The sequence below is a fragment of the Schistocerca piceifrons genome, unplaced genomic scaffold (genome assembly GCF_021461385.2).
Source record: "Schistocerca piceifrons isolate TAMUIC-IGC-003096 unplaced genomic scaffold, iqSchPice1.1 HiC_scaffold_552, whole genome shotgun sequence".
Taxonomy (NCBI): domain Eukaryota; kingdom Metazoa; phylum Arthropoda; class Insecta; order Orthoptera; family Acrididae; genus Schistocerca; species Schistocerca piceifrons.
The window spans coordinates 99,556-119,651 of record NW_025728791.1 but is presented as its reverse complement, the minus strand read 5'-3'; the positions used below and the strand labels follow the sequence as shown (position 1 = coordinate 119,651).

General features: G+C 39.4%; 1 protein-coding gene across 1 annotated transcript in view; it reads left to right on the top strand.

Moving 5' to 3' along the window:
• LOC124757568 (MMS19 nucleotide excision repair protein homolog) overlaps positions 1-20,096 on the top strand; it is a 148,677-nt gene that overhangs the window by 29,834 nt on the left and 98,747 nt on the right. Inside the window, exon 3 of the mRNA XM_047249069.1 lies at positions 4,879-5,040. Within this exon, the coding sequence (XP_047105025.1) occupies positions 4,879-5,040 (162 nt within the window). The remainder of the gene's footprint in view (positions 1-4,878; positions 5,041-20,096) is intronic.

Sequence of the window (20,096 nt, the reverse complement as noted above, 5' to 3'; positions counted from 1 at the left end):
TACTCGAATCTAAGCCACACTTGAATCTACGCCGCACCTGAAAAATGAGACTCGAAATCAAGGGAAAAAAAAAAAATTCCCGAATCTAAGCCGCACCTGAAATTTGAGACTCGAAATTCAAGGGGAGAGAAAAGTTTTACACCGCACCTCCAAATTGAAACAAAGTTGGTCCATTGTAATATGAGACACAATGTAGGTCGAATGAATGATGATACAGCTACAGTAGTTTGGTTCGAGTCGTAAGCTTAGCAGTTAAGCTTTACCAGGTAGCCATTGCTATGCGTCAGGCGCTCCGTCCGTATTTATATGGCTACCCTTCCTTTTTCGCGTGCTTCCTCTGGTTTGAATTGATTGCTTATTTTTCTTTGATCTGATAAGTGCTGTTCTCTTTGTTATATGTGTTTACGTCACTCTAAGCTGAAAATGCATTATTGTAATGTGTTATGCATTTTTTGTTGCATTCTGATAACAAGTGTTTACGGCCTGTTGGCGCTCGCGGCATCGCTTGCTTTTGTGCGCGCTACCGCCGCTTACAATAAAAAAAAAGAGGAATTGTCTCATTAGTGAAACAATGGCAAGAGACTGCTATTTATTGTTACTTACACTGCTGCTTTCATTGATAAAGCTAAACGAGAACCAAATAATAGACTGCGTATGATAGAAGATGTGAACGGGAGTTTAGTGAAAATTTTTCTCCGTTTAAAAATCTTTGCAGACGCCTCTTTAGTACATTACGTTCTGCATAGAAATTAGTCATCTTAGATTTAAAAATCTAGTCAGTTGCCGTGCTTCATTTCTGACTGTATCACTATTTGGAGTAAGAATAATACGAATATAAACATGACATGATATGTATATTCTTTCGCGTTTGCTGTTGTCTCACTCTAGTTTCGTACTTTATTAGGCAGACAGGATTTAAATGAGATAGCAGCAAACACGAAAGAATACATGGCAAAATGTTTACATTCGAATTATTCTTATGGTGAAGAGAATACTGCATGTGATTCACAATTCATAAAAGTTCCTATTAGCAACCATCACTTGTCACAGGTAGGAAAAAATTCAGAACGTAGAGTTAGCTATATTGACAAACATCCCAAACAGTCTAGCCAGTCTCGGGGCGTAGAAAAAAGCTCGTCTTCCACCTTTTTTTAAATTTATTTACTGACGCAGAGGTTCTGGCGCCAGTATTTATCTTTGTGCCTGCAAAGCATGCCTGTGTAGCGCTACATATATTCGTCGGCAGAAGTTAAATGTGGCGGCACCTACCAACATTTTTCAGACCTTCCTCTTACTTTGCTCTCGATTCTAAGCCGCAGGCGGTTTTTTGGATTACAAAAACCGGAAAAAGAGTGCGGCTTAGATTTGAGTAAATACGGTAAATCATATCACCACAAATGAAAACAAACAAAAAAATGGGAAAAAAGAAACTTAAATGAACAAAACTTAACAGCCCTTAGGATAAAACTTGAAAAAGAAAGATGGGAAAAACTGGAAAAATACTCTCCATCAGTGGATCATAAAGTGACTCATTTTATTGACACACTTCCCTATCATTTCAATAATGCCCAGTAATAAAAACTAAAGCCAAAACCACAAATAAAAACAAAAATGTATAACAAAAGGCATTTTGGTCTCTAGGAACAAGATAAAATGATGCACAGAATATATAAAACTAGCATTGATGAAAACTTTAGAGTACTACAGAAAATATAAAAGAATGTATGCTAAAGTACTGCAAGCAGCCAAACGACTAGAAGCAAAAAAAGTACATCAATAGTGCTGATAATACAAGCAAGGCTTGTTGGTCTATTATAAATACAAATTGCAAACCCTCCAACTCATAGGAAAACAGCAAAATACAGTTCATGATCAGCAAAAAAACTATAACTGAACACAATAAAATCATAAATCTCTTCAATGACTATTTTGCCACAGCAGGCCAAAAACTGAAAGAAAAAAAAAAAAAACAATAAAAAACACAATAACACCTGGAAAACATTTGTTAATACCCAGGGATAAACAATGGCATTTTTGGCAGTGACAGAAGAAGTAACACTAGAGATAATAAAAAACCTGAAACAAACAAAGTCATGTGGTATTGATGGAATATCAAGTATAGAAATTAAACACTGTATGCAGGAACTCAAGAAACCTCTTACACAACTAATCAATTCATTATTCCTGGAAGGAACTTTCCAAAGTGCTTAAAGACAGCACTGATAAAACCAATGCGTAAAAAGGGGAATGAAAACAATCCAGAAAATTAGAGGCCTATAGCTCATTTACCAGTCATATCAAAAATATTTGAATGACCTTATGCACAGAGACTTGTTACTTTTTTGATGAAATATGAAATAATCAACAAGAATCAGTTTGGCTTCCAGAAAGATAAATGCACCATAGATGCAGTAGTAGATCTCACCGAAAATGTCATAACAAACCTGGACTCTAAAAATAAATGTGTAGGAGTATTTATGGATCTAATAAAGGCATTCGACTCTGTAGACCACAAAATTTTAGTAGAAATATTAGGAGTATATGGCATAAGAAGAAATGCAGGAGACGGGATTCTCTCATACCTGACAAATAGGAGCCGATATACTGAAATTACAAAAACTACTGGTGAAAAAAATAAGATCTAAAGAAAATTTTACATTACTCTGTGCCACAAGGCTCCATTCTTGGCCCAATGCTTTTCATTTTATACACAAATCACATCCCATATATGATTAGGTATGGTAGTATAGTTACCTATGCAGATGACACAACTCTTCTATTCAAGGATAAAGACACAGAAAAGCTAGAAATAAAAGCCAATGTAGAAGTAAATAATGTCATCCAAAGATTTACTGAATTAAACCTGCACGACAATATTACTGCAACACTTTTTGTAAACTTCAGACTTCGAAACTTTCACAGTGAAGATATCAGTGTATGCATAGATGAGTGCATAGCAGAGAACACCAAATATCCAACATTCCTTGGGATAATTATTGATGAAAATGTACACTGGGATAAGCATGTAGAATATATAAGGGGGAAACTCAGCACAAGCCTATATGTGCTGCACTAACTCAGCTACCTAAAAGATGTAGGCATTATGAAAACAATATACTGTGCATTAATTCATATGACATTAAGTTATGGCATAATTTTGTGGGGAGGTACCTTGAAAACAAACATTAATAAAGTATTTAAACTACAAAAAAGAGCAAAAAGAGTGATAGCCAGCCTTAAATGTAAAGATTCATGTAAACCAGCATTTAAAGCGCCCAAAATACTAACATTAGCCAGAATATACCTATACGAACTCCTCTGTTGGACAAAATTCAAATATTCTGCCGACACTAGAGATACCAACACACCACACAACCATGACACACCTCTTCCATGAGCCTACACACACATACACACACACACACACACACACACACACACACACACACACACACACACACACCATCGTATGCAGGACTAGAAGCCCTTGAAAAACTCCCTACATTCTTGAGAGAAATAAACAATAAAAATATTTTCAAAAAAATGTCTCAAAAATTTTCTAATAGAAAACTGGTATTACAGTGTTAATGAATTTATGTGCACTACAGTTCAAAACAATTGCAATACCATTATTGTATCAAAAAGAAATATTGTACAAAATCTAATTTAATATGAAATAGCCCTAGAATAAATTTGCAATAAATTATATTTTTGTTAAACAATAGACAGTAAAAACTATGTATCTGTCAGTGCATGGAATGAAAATATATCTTGATCCATACAATGTACTTTGTCAAAGGATAAATAAATAAATAAAACAGTGATTTTTACTACACTGGTATACATGCTCTCATTTCAAGATGAAAAAATAAATCTATGAACAAAGACGATTATGATATTGAAAAGACAAATTAATTGTGACTGTCATAGATATTATCCTGTATATGACATTTACTTTTCGGGGGGGGGGGGGGGGGATGAATTACTTTCTGAACCTCATACCTATATTACATTAAAAGTCTTTCACTATCAGAATAAGTAATCGTGCCCCTGCTCTCATACTTAACAACTGCTTCCATATTTCAATAAAACTATGTACAAGATCCTCCTCCATCCCCCCCCCCCCCTCTCTCTCCCCCTCCCCATCTCCCCCTCCCTCCCTCCTCTACTTTCCTGAACTGTTGTTTTAATAACTTTATCACATTATTTTATTAATGCTTCTCAATACATTGCCCTTCCTTCCTTTTTGTTTGTTCTTGTATGTCCCCCCAAAAAGTTAAAAATCGTTTTTATTGGCTTAGTTGTTATTGTTTGTACATATGATCAGCTTCCCCCAGCTTCTGTTTGTCTACCGTTATTGGTTGTACTTGGGGAATACATGGGTAACTGAAGCTATAGGATTAGTATATACGTCAGCATAAGTACTGTCTGCTTATTTGACCAATAAAATTCAGGTTTCTCTAAATTAATTTAGCAAACTGCCCCAATATTTCCTTTGAACCGGCCATAGACAGATTCCTTCCTCCTCACTGTTGTCTGACATAGCTAATACTGTGTCTCTCAATGAATGCACAACTAAATATGTCCAACAGTTTTTTGTTTTTAATTGTAACTGAAATAATTCCAAATGTGATAGGGCAATAAGTATGAAATCATTACAAAAATTTCATAGTGGAATTTATAGCGAACTATTATTACTCACTAACTTCCTACTATTGTCAGACGGCAAACGAAAATGTCTTCAGTACTGGCAGAAATACCACATTTTCTAACAATAATAAGCAAGTCCTTAGAAAATTAGTTTTAATGTGGCGGATGCCCAAATACTTTGTTATATTTCTTAATATATTTACCAACCACATCATTTCTACTTTGCAGGCTACCAGCAGTCCTTCCTCAGTCACTCGTGAGCAGTTAGCTGTAGCACTTGCTTCTTGCTTGACTGCTGTAGCGGATTTCTCAGAATTTTGTTTTCCTCTGATATTTGAGAAGTTGGAGTCTACTCGGAAAGAAGCAAAGCTGGATTGCTTCTATCTACTTGTAAGTTTAAGAGAAGTATTAAACATTAAATGATTTGTATGTTGTATTAACTGTGTAGTTGAATGCACTTATTTAAAATGAAAACATTAATTACAGACCTATCAAAGAACACTTTTGTTTCATTAAGCTCTATTCCAAAGTTGGTAGCTTTTAAAACTCAGACTTCTTTCCTTATCGTTAGTGATACGGAATAATAATTTACTTGCATGAGGAGCATGTAACACAGGTGTTTTTAACATACGTAATAAGTGAGTGTAAAAATTACAGATAGCAACTGGGTCAATCCACATGAAGTGGTCCAGTAATGGTTGCTTGACCATTTTTAAATATTTTAATTTTTTATATGTGTTTGCCCTATATTTGAGAAGTTCAAAACAGTTTTTTAAAATAATTTATCTTCCATCTTTACTGGATGGCGGCCATTTTTATTTGTGGGTGCGCGACGATTTTTCAGTCTGGAGACATTAGCAAAAATTTGTATATCTCTGCACTGGGTGAAGTTAATTGCAATTGCAATTGAGATGATTGTTTTTGAAAAGTGTCCTCTACAACATTGTCTGTTACACAAAATCCCCTAAATTAAAAAAAACCAGTCAATATGACCTCCAAAATTTGGTATCCAGATTTTCAAAAATCCACTTTTCGTGCCCAAAAATAACAAACAAGGAGTGTTTTATGAGAGTTTTTTTCCTATAGTTGTTGTTGTTGTTGTCTTCAGTCCTGAGACTGGTTTGATGCAGCTCTCCATGCTACTCTATCCTGTGCAAGCTTCTTCATCTCCCAGTACTTACTGCAACCTACATCCTTCTGAATCTGCTTAGTGTATTCATCTCTTGGTCTCCCTCTACGATTTTTACCCTCCACGCTGCCCTCCAATGCTAAATTTGTTATCCCTTGATCCCTCAGAACATGTCCTACCAACCGGTCTCTTCTTCTTGTCGAGTTGTGCCACAAACTCCTCTTCTCCCCAATTCTATTCAATACCTCCTCATTAGTTATGTGATCTACCCATCTAATCTTCAGCATTCTTCTGTAGCACCACATTTCGAAAGCTTCTATTCTCTTCTTGTCCAAACTATTTATCTTCCATGTTTCACTTCCATACATGGCTACACTCCATACAAATACTTTCAGAAACGACTTCCTGACACTTAAATCTATGCTTGATGTTAACAAATTTCTCTTCTTCAGAAACGCTTTTCTTGCCATTGCCAGTCTACATTTTATATCTTCTCTACTTTGACCATCATCAGTTATTTTGCTTCCCAAATAGCAGAACTCCTGTACTTCTTTAAGTGTCTCATTTCCTAATCTAATTCCCTCAGCATCACCCGACTTAATTCGACTACATTCCATTATCCTCGTTTTGCTTTTGTTGATGTTCATCTTATATCCTCCTTTCAAGACACTGTCCATTCCGTTCAACTGCTCTTCCAAGACCTTTGCTGTCTCTGACAGAATTACAATGTCATCGGCGAACCTCGAAGTTTTTATTTCTTCTCCATGAACTTTAATACCTACTTCAAATTTTTTATTTGTTTCCTTTACTGCTTGCTCAATATACAGATTGAATAACATCGGGGACAGGCTACAACCCTGTCTCACTTCCTTCCCAACCGCTGCTTCCCTTTCATGCCCCTCAACTCTTACAACTGCCATCTGGTTTCTGTGCAAATTGTAAATAACCTTTCGCTCCCTGTATTTTACCGGTTCCACCTTTAGAATTTGAAAGAGAGTATTCCAGTCAACATTGTCAAAAGCTTTCTCTAAGTCTACAAATGCTAGAAATGTAGCTTTGCCTTTCCTTAATCTATTTTCTAAGATAAGTCGTAGGGTCAGTATTGCATCACGTGTTCCAACATTTCTGCGGAATCCAAACTGATCTTCGCTGAGGTTGGCTTCTACCAGTTTTTCCATTCGCCTGTAAAGAATTCGCGTTAGTATTTTGCAGCCGTGACTTATTAAACTGATGGTTCGGTAATTTTCACATCTGTCAACACCTGCTTTCTTTGGGATTGGAATTATTATATTCTTCTTGAAGTCTGAGGGTATTTCGCCTGTCTCATACATCTTGCTCACCAGATGGTAGAGTTTTGTCAGGACTGGCTCTCTCAAGGCCGTCAGTAGTTCCAATGGAATGTTGTCTACTCCCGGGGCCTTGTTTCGACTCAGGTCTTTCAGTGCTCTGTCAAACTCTTCACGCAGTATCGTATCTCCCATTTCATCTTCATCTACATCCTCTTTCATTTCCATAATATTGTCGTCAAGTACATCGCCCTTGTATAGACCCTCTATATACTCCTTCCACCTTTCTGCTTTCCCTTCTTTGCTTAGAACAGGGTTTCCATCTGAGCTGTTGATATTCATACAAGTGGCTCTCTTTTCTCCAAAGGTCTCTTTAATTTTCCTGTAGGCAGTATCTATCTTACCCCTAGTGAGATAAGCCTCTACATCCTTACATTTGTCTTCTAGTCATCCCTGCTTAGCCATTTTGCACTTCCTGTCGATCTCATTTTTGAGACGTTTGTATTCCTTTTTGCCTGCTTCATTTACTGCATTTTTATATTTTCTCCTTTCATCAATTAAATGCAATATTTCTTCTGTTACCCAAGGATTTCTACTAGCCCTCGTCTTTTTACCTACTTGATCCTCTGCTGCCTTCACTACTTCATCCCTCAGAGCTACCCATTCTTCTTCTACTGTATTTCTTATTCCCCATTCCTGTCAATTGTTCCCTTATACTCTCCCTGAAACTCTGTACAACCACTGGTTTAGTCAGTTTATCCAAGTCCCATCTCCTTAAATTCCCACCCTTTTGCAGTTTTTTCAGTTTTAATCTACAGTTCATAAACGATAGATTGTGGTCAGAGTCCACATCTGCCCCTGGAAATGTCCTACAATTTAAAACCTGGTTCCTAAATCTCTGTCTTACAATTATATAATCTATCTGATACCTTCTAGTATCTCCAGGATTGTTCCATGTATACAACCTTCTCTTATGATTCTTGAACCAAGTGTTAACGATGATTAAGTTATGCTCTGTGCAAAATTCTACCAGGCGGCTTCGTCTTTCATTTCTCTCCCCCAATCCATATTCACCCACTATGTTTCGTTTTCTCCCTTTTCCTACTCTCGAATTCCAGTCACCCATGACTATTAAATTTTCGTCTCCCTTCACTAGCTGAATAATTTCTTTTATCTCATCATACATTTCATCAATTTCTTCATCATCTGCAGAGCTAGTTGGCATATAAACTTGTATAACTGTAGGAGGCATGGGCTTCGTGTCTATCTTGGCCACAGTAATGCGTTCACTATGCCGTTTGTAGTAGCTTACCCGCACTCCTATTTTTTTGTTCATTATTAAACCTACTCCTGCATTACCCCTATTTGATTTTGTATTTATAACCCTGTATTCACCTGACCAAAAGTCTTGTTCCTCCTGCCACTGAACTTCACTAATTTCCACTAAATCTAACTTCATCCTATCCATTTCCCTTTTTAAATTTTCTAACATACCTGCCCGATTAAGGGATTTGACATTCCATGCTCCAATCCGTAGAGCGCCAGTTTTCTTTCTCCTGATAACGACGTCCTCTTGAGTAGTCCTCGCCTGGAGATCCGAATGGGGGACTATTTTACCTCCGGAATATCTTACCCAAGAGGATGCCATCATCATTTAACCATACAGTAAAGCTGCATGTCCGCGGGAAAAATTACGGCTGTAGTTTCCCCTTGCTTTCAGCTGTTCACAGTACCAGCACAGCAAGGCCATTTTGGTTATTGCTACACGGCCAGATCAGTCAATCATCCAGACTGTTGCCCCTGCAACTACTGGAAAGGCTGCTGCCCCTCTTCAGGAACCACACGTTTGTCTGGCCTGTCGACAGATACGCCTCCGTTGTGGTTGCACCTACGGTACGGCCATCTGTATCGCTGAGGCACGCAAGCCTCCCCACTAACGGCAAGGTCCATGGTATCATAAAATACTAGCCTCACATAAAGCAAGAACAGTTACAAACATTTCCTTAATTTATTATGAATTTTTGAAATTTGAAAATTTTCATTTTTTGTAGTGATCTTATGTGGGAATGAATATAAAAATATGATTTTTGCTCAGTTTGTACACCTATATGATAGGAATGTACTGTATTGATATCTGACTGTGAACAAAGATATAAATTTTTGAAAATGAGGAGATAATTCACATTAGTCTATAACTGATATTATGGCTGTTGCCTATTTAAATGGTTTATTGTTTCATTGTAATAAAATTTGATTGTGACATATATTTAGTTAACACTATCACCCAATAATCATTTAGTTTATTTATTTTTAATAGTGCAATATTAAACAATAGGAGCTTTCACTTGTGTTCTATGGTAATAAAAATGCCCATTTACATTTATCGTCAGTAAAGAAGTACATGATTGCTAGGTGTGGCATTGTAGAAATAAATTATTGCTGGGTGTGGCATTGTTGTAGTCAGTCTGTTCTGAAACCTCTGTTAGAGTGGATGTACATACTTCGTCGAGAGTGTAGAATGTGTTGTGTGCATTGTTCTGTGTGTAATTTGTAATTAATTTTGAGAGGTGAACTGCAATGCAATAACATGGATGAACAGTGCTCTGTTGGACAGATAGCAAGTGAAGTGTGTCACAAAACAGTTTCAAAAAACTTGAAAAATGTCAATGACTTTGAAGTTAAACGAACTCTGTTTAAATTTTGAGTAAGTTCTTCTGTAACATCAGTGTGTGAGTATCATGAGAAGAAATATATTCTGAAGTACAACCATATTTTTGGAAGAAAGTGCTGTGATCCACTTAAAAGTTCATAATAAGCCTATTACTAAAGATTTGAGGGAGATAAAACTTGAACATGTGTCTTTAGTATGTGAGAGTGAAACAGCTTCCCAAATGAAATATAATGTGATTCCTGGAAATTCCCTGTACCCAAATTGTTACTCAAAAATATTTGTTATGAATTTAGAACCAGAATCATGAAACCTTGTTAATAACATTTATATTCCTAATGAGGAAGCTGTTAGCATATTGGATTGTGCTTGTTCTAAGTTAGACGTATCTTCTGCTTCGAAAATAATAAAATTAAGTAGCAGTAAAAGATAAGCAGCTATTGAAAATAAGGTACAACAAATTTCAGACAAAATTAGAAAAGACTTGGAATCATGCTTTAATAATACAACTTGGAATCATGCTTTAATAATACAGGTACAAACATTATTTCTATAGAAGAAGAAAACCTACCACCACCATCATCTGACACTGAGTATTTGAGCTTAATAGAGAAATTAAAAATTAAATGTTCAGTGACATCTAAAGAGGAAAAAGTTAAAATTTTAAGTTGTCTCCCTGACTCATGGCCAAGTAGTTCATGAAATCAACGTTTCTCATCGTTTGGTTAAACTAACCCAAGAATTAATGAAAGAGCAAGGCATTCTTCCAGTTTTAGGAAAGAAGAAAGGAGTAGGCGTAAGTGAAGAAACAATTAAAAAGATCCATCAGTTTTTTGAAGATGATGAAAACAGTAGAATGTACCCAGGTTGCAAACATTGCAAAACAGTTGTTACAAATGGAGTTAAAGTAACAAAGCAGAAATGACTAGTGCTGTCAAGTTTAAATGAACTTTATGTAGCTTTCAAAAATTCTCATCCTGAATGCAAAATTGGAAGGTCAAATTTTTGTGACCTCCGCCCTTGGTATCTTGACTCCTCTGTATATTACACATCCTTAACATGAGAAACAAAAATGTTCTGTTAACTGAATATGCTGTTGTTTAGCTGATATCTTATTTGCATTGTATCTTTTATTTATGTAAGATATATTTCAACAATCTGACACATCCATATCATAAATATATTACTCATCCTTTACATGTGAAACACAATTTTCTGTTAATTGATTGTGCTGCTGTTTAGTTGATTTTTATTTACATTGTATCTTTTTATTGTATTTATACAAGTTATATTTGAACCATGTAGCATCTGACATGTTCCATATCCTTGCGATTCACTCACTACCAGGATCTATGGAACACGAAATGAAATAAAAATAAATAAAAGTGGTGTATTGTGGCTGGATCCTCAGGGACACACTCCGTATGTGTTTCTTTATATCATCAAAATGTCAAACTGATGATTGCGGGTGCAAAACTCAGTGATCTTAACTACAAAGAGTTACTAGATTTAATGGTCTGTGACACTAACAGTTATGAATGCATGATGAGTTTGTGTAATAAATGCCCTGGTAAGGAAACCGTTATTGAATTGTTTCATGGATATGGTGAGGAAATGCCAGACAGTATTACCTTCAAGCTGTGGGTCACAACTAACAGGACAGAAATGATAACAGTGGTTAAATCTCAGGAAGAGTACTTGGAATCTTTAATTGATAACTTACAAAAACTCAAAAGTCACCACTGTTTCTAAAATCCAAAGTAAGTTTTTGAAGAACAAAAAAGCACAACTTCATGAAACTGAATTCATAGTGCTACCTGATTTTGCAGTAAATTTTACATTTGTGATTCAGGGTGCAATACAAGGGTACCATTGGGTCAATGACCAGGCAACAGTGTATCCATTTATTCTTTACATTAAAAATGAGAAAGATGAGAAGTTTGCAGTTCTCCAATTTGCATTCTAAGCGACTACTTGTAGCACAACACTTTGGCTGTACATGAGTTTCAAAAGTATGTAATAAATACATGAAAGAAAATTTTACCAAGGTTGAGAAGGTGATATACCTTTCAGATGGAAGTGGTAGTCAGTATAAGAACAAAAAGAATTTTTCAAATCTGTGCAACCACAAAGTAGACTTTGGGTTGGAGGCTGAATGGCACTTTTTTTGCATCTTGCCATGGCAAAAATGTGTGTGATGGAGTAGGAGGTATAACAAAACGTGAAGTAAGTAAAGCCAGCCTACAAAAACCAACCATAGATCAAATTCTCACAGTACAGGACATATATGTCTTTTGCAAGGATAACATTAAAGGCATTAACTATTTTCTCATCAAGAAAGAAGAAGTGGTTCTGCATTCAAACCAGATTTGAAAGGTGTATAGCAATAAAAGGAACAAGACGCTTCCACAAATTCCTTGGCATTGCAGAAAACTTAATTCAATGCTATGTAACATCAGAAACTGAAATTTGAGGATCATTGTGTCAGTAATATTACATCTCTCTTACATCTCTGTCTTTCACACTGAATGACATAGTGGCTTGTGTGTATGATGGACATTGGTGGCTCGCAGAGATTGAAAGAATAAGTTTGAAAAACAGTGATGTTTTCGTACATTTTTCCACCCTGCTGGCCCAAGAACATAAATCAAGAAATCTACTAGTGACAAAGTTTGGATACCAATGAAAAATGTTTTAAGGAAACTTTCAGTGCTTGAACTTACCACAGCAACTGGGAGGTCTTATTCTATATCACAGAAGCTGTCTGAAAAATGTGTTCTTAACATTCACCACCAGGTTTAGGAACAGTTGCATCTCGAAGGATGTTATTGAAAACATTTATTTTAAGTATGTCATAGTAATATAAATGTTAATTTCAGTGACGTTTCCACTTTTTGTATATAATTCAGTGCCTTACTTCAATATTAAGGCAACATCCATAAGATCAGTTGTAGAGTAATGTGAATTATCTCCTCATTTTCAAAAATTCGTATCTTTGTTCACAGTCAGATGTCAATGTTGAAATTTTTACAGTACGTTGCTATCATATAGGTGTATAAACTGTGCAAAAATCATATTTTTATATTCAGTCCCACCTGAGATAACTAACCCCAAACTTTACAAAATATGAAAATTTTCAAATTTCAGAAATTCATAAAAAAATTAAGGAAATATTTGTAAGTGTTCTTGCTTTATATGAGGCTAGTATTTTATGATATCTAACTATAGGAAAAAAATAGACTCTCATAAATCACTCCTTGTTTGTTATTTTTGGGCCTAAAAAGAGGATTTTTGAAAATTTGGATACCAAACTTTGGAGGTCATATTGACTGGTTGTTTTTTAATTTAGGGTATTTTGTGTAATAGACAATGTTGCAGAGGACACTTTTCTAAAAACAATCATGTCAATTGCAATGTTGTAACTTAACCCAGTGCAGAGATATTCATATTTTTGCTAACGTCTCTAAACTGAAACATCGTCACACGCTTACAAACGAAAATGGCCGCTATTCAGTAAAGGTGATATGTAAATTTTTTTTAAAAAAACTGTTTTGAACTTCTCATTTATAGGGTAATCACACATAAAAAAATTAAAATATTTAAAAATGGTCAAGCAACCAACTTAATTTTTATTGGACCATTCCATTTGGATTGACCCAACTGAAGAATGACAAGTAAAGTTCTTATCAGTATAATATTTTATCAAGGAAAGAATACACATAGTTCCCTTACTGAAACTGGTAAGTTTATTTCCTAGACAAAGTGACAGGGTCTCCTCAGCAGGCTCGCCACTCCTTTTTGCAGCATTTTTTCCCTTCTGTGCTGCATGTCTACCCTCTTGCTATTCTTTTTCCCTTCCCTTGGGGAACATGTCTGGGGTATTGCTCCCTTTTCTATTCTTTGTTTCCCTTCTCCTCTCGTTCCTCCACTTCAGTGTTTGACGTTCTCTTTTCCTTATTCCTCTCTGTGTGCTCCTGAAGGCCAGCCCAAGCGTTTGACGCATAACAGGTGACTGGGTAATGCGTAATTCCCAGTCCAGGGTCGACAGGTAGGGTTTTACGTGTATCCCCTGGTACAGGCCAGGCCCAGGGAGGGGTGATTGCCTTAACTGCAGCCTTACCATATTGCTGATTGTTCCCTCTGTCAGGTGTTCAGGAAGTGTGACCTGAGGTGTGAACCATCACCTAAGGTGTGCGCCCCCATGTGAAGGGGACCCCCAATTGGAAGCCGGCCGCGGTGGTCTAGCGGTTCTAGGCGCTCAGTCCGGAACCGTGCGACTGCTACGGTCGCAGGTTCGAATCCTGGCTCGGGCATGGATGTGTGTGATGTCCTTAGGTTAGTTAGGTTTAAGTAGTTCTAAGTTCTAGGGGACTGATGACCACAGATGTTAAGTCCCATAGTGCTCAGAGCCATTTGAACCAATTGGAAGGAGCGCGCCATTGGAGACACTGGTAATCGTGGGGGATATTCTCGCAATGAGTCAATCATCTTCACAATCAACATCTACGGAACGTAAACCTAATAAGGCTAATGATTCAAAGACTCTTCTCGCTGCACCACAGTTCCTCTTGGTCTCAAGTACTGAAGACACCTGTCAGTTTTTCACCACTGTAAACCCATTTATTATTCAGAAATGTGTTGATGCAATTGCCAGCCCTGTAAAATCCTGCTGTCGTTTACGGAATGGCACTTTGGTTTTGGAGACTACTTCTGATTCTCATTCACAACAACTGCGTGCCACCTCGCTTCTCCACGGTTGCCCTGTTCGTGTCGAGACCATTGAACTTTGAATTCTTCCCATGATGTTATTTACACTAGGCTGCTCAACAGTCTAACCGAGGCCGAAATCCAATCTTACCTCTCTGATCAGAGTGTCATTGCTGTCCATCGTGTCATGAAAAAGGTAGATTCCTCCTCCATCGTGTCATGAAAAAGGTAGATTCCTCCTTAGTGCCCACCTGTACTCTTTTTCTCACCTTTGATAGAGTGGTGCTTCTGTCAAAGATCAAAGCAGGCTATGGAATTATCACAGTGCAACTGTACATTCCGAACGCTATGCGCTGTCACCAGTCGTCATTTCAACCACACTAGAACATCTTGTCGACACCCAGCAAAATGTGTAACCTGTGGTAAGGATGCGCACGAGGGCGATTGTCCGCCTCCTTCTCCCCACTGTATGAACTGCAATGGTGGCCATGCCACCGCCTCTCGGGATTGTCCTGTGTATCTTGATAAGGGGGCTGTCCAAGAGATTCGGATAAAGGAAAATGTGCCTTACCCATTTGCTCACAAGTTATTGGCTAGTTGCAAACCGTGTATCCTCCTGTCTGGCACCTATAGTTCTGTTCTTGTTACCCCTCACCCCATGAAGGACTTGGCCACGCAGACGTGTGACCTCCAGTTCAGCCCTTGAGGTTGTGAAATTACCCAGTGTCAAGGTAGCATTGCCATCCCCCTGTCCAGCTATGCAACAAGCCATCAAACTCTTGCCTCAAGGGATGACACCACCAGCTACACAACTGGTAGGTCGTAAAGGACAAAAGGAGTACTTCCGTGAAGACTTCCTACATCCCTCCATCTGAACAACACCCGAGTCTTCCTCTAACTGGAAAGGCTCGAAGAAGTCCACCAACGGCAAACAGTATTCTCCGTCGTTGACTGGAAGATCCTCTTCGTTGGTGTCACCACGTGGTACTTTAGCCCGGCCAGCCTCCATGTCACCAGTGCGCTCCACCAACCATTTCTCAGAATTGGACTCAACAGTCTGACTGCACAAGAAAGCAGATTCTTCTGTAGACTCCATGTATCTGTGCCCTGTAGTAGTGACTCTTCACAGGCTGTCACTCAACAGCTTCTGAGTCGACACCCTTACATCTCTTCCTCATCATGACTCTCCTCCAATGGAACGTTCACAGACTTTGGTCCCACAAAGAGGATTTACGGCTGCTTTTAGCATCACAGTGTCCCACTGTACTCTGCTTTCAGGAAACAAAATTGTGCCATCCTGACTGCTTTGAGCTTTCACATTCCTTACCTGTTCGTTTTGACCTTGCCCCTGAGGTCAGCATTCCATCTCATGGGGGTGTGGTGCTGTTCATACGGAATGACATTCATAGTCAACTCATCTCTCTGACTACCCATCTTCAAGCTGTTGCAGTTCACCTTTTCCTTCCCCACCTGACGTTTTCCCTCTACCATTTATGTCCCTCTGTCGTTCTGTCACCAGAACAGACTCCCTTCAGCTTATTGGGCAGCTATCTCCTCCATTTTTGCTACTCGGTGACCTTAATGTGCATCATCGCCTTTGGGGTTCTCCCAGGACCTGTCAGAGAGGTGTCCTCTTGGCTGACCTTCTTAACCTCTTCTGCCTTAACACTGGAGCACCCACTTGCCTTTCCAACTCCTGGTACACCTGTTCCCATTTGGACCTATCCTTCTGCATTGCCCAGTTTGCCCATCATCTTAAGTGGTCCATCCTTTCTGACACCTACTCGAGCAATCATTTCTCGTGTGCTATCCGTTTGCTGACTCCTACCCCATCTGCGTGCACACCCAAATGGCAGCTTACTAAGGCTGACTGGCAGCGTTACTCCTCCCTGGCGACCAACGAAGTACAAGAGTTCCCCAGTTGTGATGACCGTGTGGAATATCTCACAAACGTTATCCTTACTGCTGCAGAGTGTTCCATTTCTCGCTCTTCCTCTTTACCAAATCATGTCCCAGTCCCTTGATGGATTGAGGCATGCCATGACGCAATTTGGGCACGGAGACGTGCTCTCCGCAATTTTTAACTGTCATACTACGATGGCAAACTGCATTCATTACTGCAGTGTCGTTGGGTTCTTTGGGATAGCAAAAGAGGTAACTGGATTTCATTCACTAGTTCTTTTAACAATTCCACCCCTTCCTCCGTCGTGTGGGCCAACCTCCGACGGCTCTCTGGGACCAAGATCCATTCCCCAATTTCTGGCCCGACAGTAGCAGTCGATGTTATCGTGGACCCTATTGCTACCTCTAACACCTTGGACCACCATTTTGCAGACATTTCGAGCTCTTCCCATATCACCCTGCCTTCCTCCATCGGAAACAAGCAGAGGAGGCTTCGGCGATACCCTTCTCTTCTCCAAATTGTGAGTGCCGTAATGCCATGTTTACTATGAGGGAGCTGGATTATGCTCTCATCCTTTCTCTTGCAGGCAAGCACTTTCTGCTTAACATGTTGCAACCACATCTGGGCAGACCACACATTTCTCGGACTTTGACGTGAAGCCACCGTCATACCCATACCTAAGCCTGGTAAGGACAGAAACCTTCCTTCTAGCTCCTGCCCCATCTCTCTCACCAGCTGTATTTGCAAGGCAATGAAACGTATGATTCATGCCCAGCTTGTATGGTGGCTCGAATCTCGCAATTTACTGACGAATGCACAGTGCGTATTTCAAGTGCAGCATTCTGCAGTTGACCATCTCATTACTTTGTCCACCCATTTCATGAATGGTGTTTTGCGGAAATCCCAGATTGTGGCCATGTTTTTCAATTTGGAGAAGGCCTATGACAACTGCTGGATAACTGGTATTCTCCATACTCTACACATGGGGCTTGTATGGCCGCCTGCCCTGTTTCCTTCAGGAATTTTCAAAAGACCGAGTTTTCAAGGTGTGTGTGGATTCTGCCTTCTTGGACACCTTTATCAAGGAAAACAGTGTGCCTCAGGGTTCCATCCTGATCATTGTCCTCTTTGCTATCACCATTAGCCCTATAATGGCCTGTCTCCCACTGGGCATCTCCTGCTACCTTTTTGTTGACAATTTTGCCATCTATTGCAGTTCTCCATGGACCTGTCTCACTGAGCAGCATTTTCAGAGATGTCTTGATCATCTTTACTCCTGGTGCATCGACAATGGCTTTCGCTTTTCCACTGACAAAACCGTCTGTATGAATTTCTGGCAATGCACTTAGTTGCTCTCACCATCTTTACGTCTTGGGCCTGTTGCCCTTCCATTCGTTGAAACTACAAAATACCTGGGGCTCATGCTCCATAGGAAACACTCTTGGTCCTCCCATGTGTCTTACCTGACAGCCCGCTGTATGCAGTTCCTCAATGTCCTACATGTCCTCAGTGATACTTCCTGGGATGCCGATCGAACCACCTCCTCCATTTGTACCGGTCCCTTGTCCGTTTGAAACTCAACTATGGGTGCTTTGTTTATGCATGTGCACGTCCATCTGTCTTACACCGTCTCAACACTATCCACCATGGTGGCATCCGTTTGGCCATTGGCGTCTTTTACACTAGCCCGGTTGAGAGTCTGTATGCTGAAGCTGCTCAACTACCACTGCACTACCGCCGCGACTTTCTCCTCAGCAGGTATGCATGCTGTCTCTCTGCCATGAGTGACCACTGATCCTGTGGCTCCTTCTTTGATGATTCCTTTGATCGCTAGTATGGGGCACATCCCTCTTCTCTGTTACCTCCTGGAGTCCGCTTTCAGCACTTGCTACGGTGGCTTAACTTCACACTACCTGCAACTTTCTTGGTGGGTGTGACCCTTCACCACTTCGGCTTCGTGAAGTGGCCCATGTTAACCTTGGCCTTCTTTCACTTTCTAAGGACACTACTTCAGTCTCGTTCTATCGCCTTCAGTTTCATGACGTTCACATGGAACTTCACAATAATACCTTTGTATACACTGGGGTTGGGTGTGCCTTGGTCACTGGCACCTGTGTCTTTTGATATCGGCTTCTGGCTCGCTGCTCAGTATTTACAGCCGAGCTCTTCGCCCTGTATCAGACCATGGAGTACATCTGGTGACACAGACTTTACAATTGTGTCCTCTGCTCAGATTCACTCAGCACCCTTCAAAGTCTACATGCGCTGTACACTGCCCATCCCTTAGTGGAGCAGGTTCAGAAAAACTATCGCTTGCTCTCTCTTGGTGGAGCCAGTGTGATGTTTCTGTGGGTTCCTAGTCATGTTGGTCTATAAGGAAAGAGGCTGCTGACACTGCTGCCAAGGCTGCAGTCCTTGTACCTCAGCCTGCTAGTTCCTATATTCCTTCCAATGATCACTGCGTTGCCGTCTGTCAGGAGGTGGTGTCTCAATGGTCCTCTCTTCACTTGAATAAGCTCCGGCTTATTAAGCCCCTCCCAATGGCTTGGCTGACCACCTCTTGGCCCTCCCACCACCGGGAGGTCATTTCAACTAGGCTGCATATTGGGCACTGCCTTTTGTAGCCATCATCATTTGCTAAGTGGTGCTACCCCACCACTTTGAACACATTGCGCCCAAGCTTTAACTGTGTGCCACTTCCAGATGGAATGCCCATTTTTTTAACCGTTTACGTTCCCGTTTGGGTTTGCCATCTGAGTTGTCAGCCATTTAAGCAAATGTGGGCTGTCGACCGCATTTTACTTTTAATCTGCCAAAGCAATATGGCAAAGATCATTTAATTTTTAGTTTGGGCCGCTGTTTCTGTATGCTGTCTTTTTTAGCCCTTTCTTCATGTGCCTCTTTTAGCTGTCTTCTCGTATGTCAACTGAGACTGACACACAGTCATTTTTTAACTCCTCTCTATCTTCATGTTCTATAGTTTTGACTTGGGCACATATGACCCCATTTGAGTTTTGCGCTGTAGAGCAAAACAAAACCAAACCAAAGTGACAGGGTAGTTAAACTGAAGATCATATTAATGCTGCTAAGAAATTAATAATCAAGGATAGTGTCAGTTCACCTGAAATGAATGTATTATGTAATTGCTCAGTGTAAGCAAGAACTATGCACAGTAGGAGAAAAGAAAGCTACTCACTTGCAGTCCTGTTACTTATATAGGCCACAAATATTTTACCTGCTCAGATGCAAGATATGTGTCAGTATACCTTCCAAACATTATGGTCTGTTGGTGTGATTATTATATAAATTCACAAATGCAAATGTTATTTGGATATCGAATAGACTAGAAGTACAGTGGAAACCTTTTATCGGTGTCTGAGGGATAGAAGGATGGTAAAAGTTAGCAGGTTTTGGAAAACGAGGGACATAGTGAACTTCAGTATGCAAAATGAGAGAGGCTCCACCGATCCATAAAACTAAATTTAACAATGGAATAGCATAAAAGCTACACAGATCATTACAAAGACTGTTTAAGACCAAGAGATACAAAGAGGTAGAACAAAAGCAAAGAGATAGATAGTAACATTATGTATGAAGAAACTATACGTTCTAAGTCCGAAGAGAAAGGGGCAAGTTGTCTCTTGACATGGAGTCCAATATAGTTGTTGACTGCTGACATCTATCAGTATTATTAATAACATAGAACCAAAAACCAATTTTGTTGAGCCTAGGATCATACTTTGTGAGGCACGG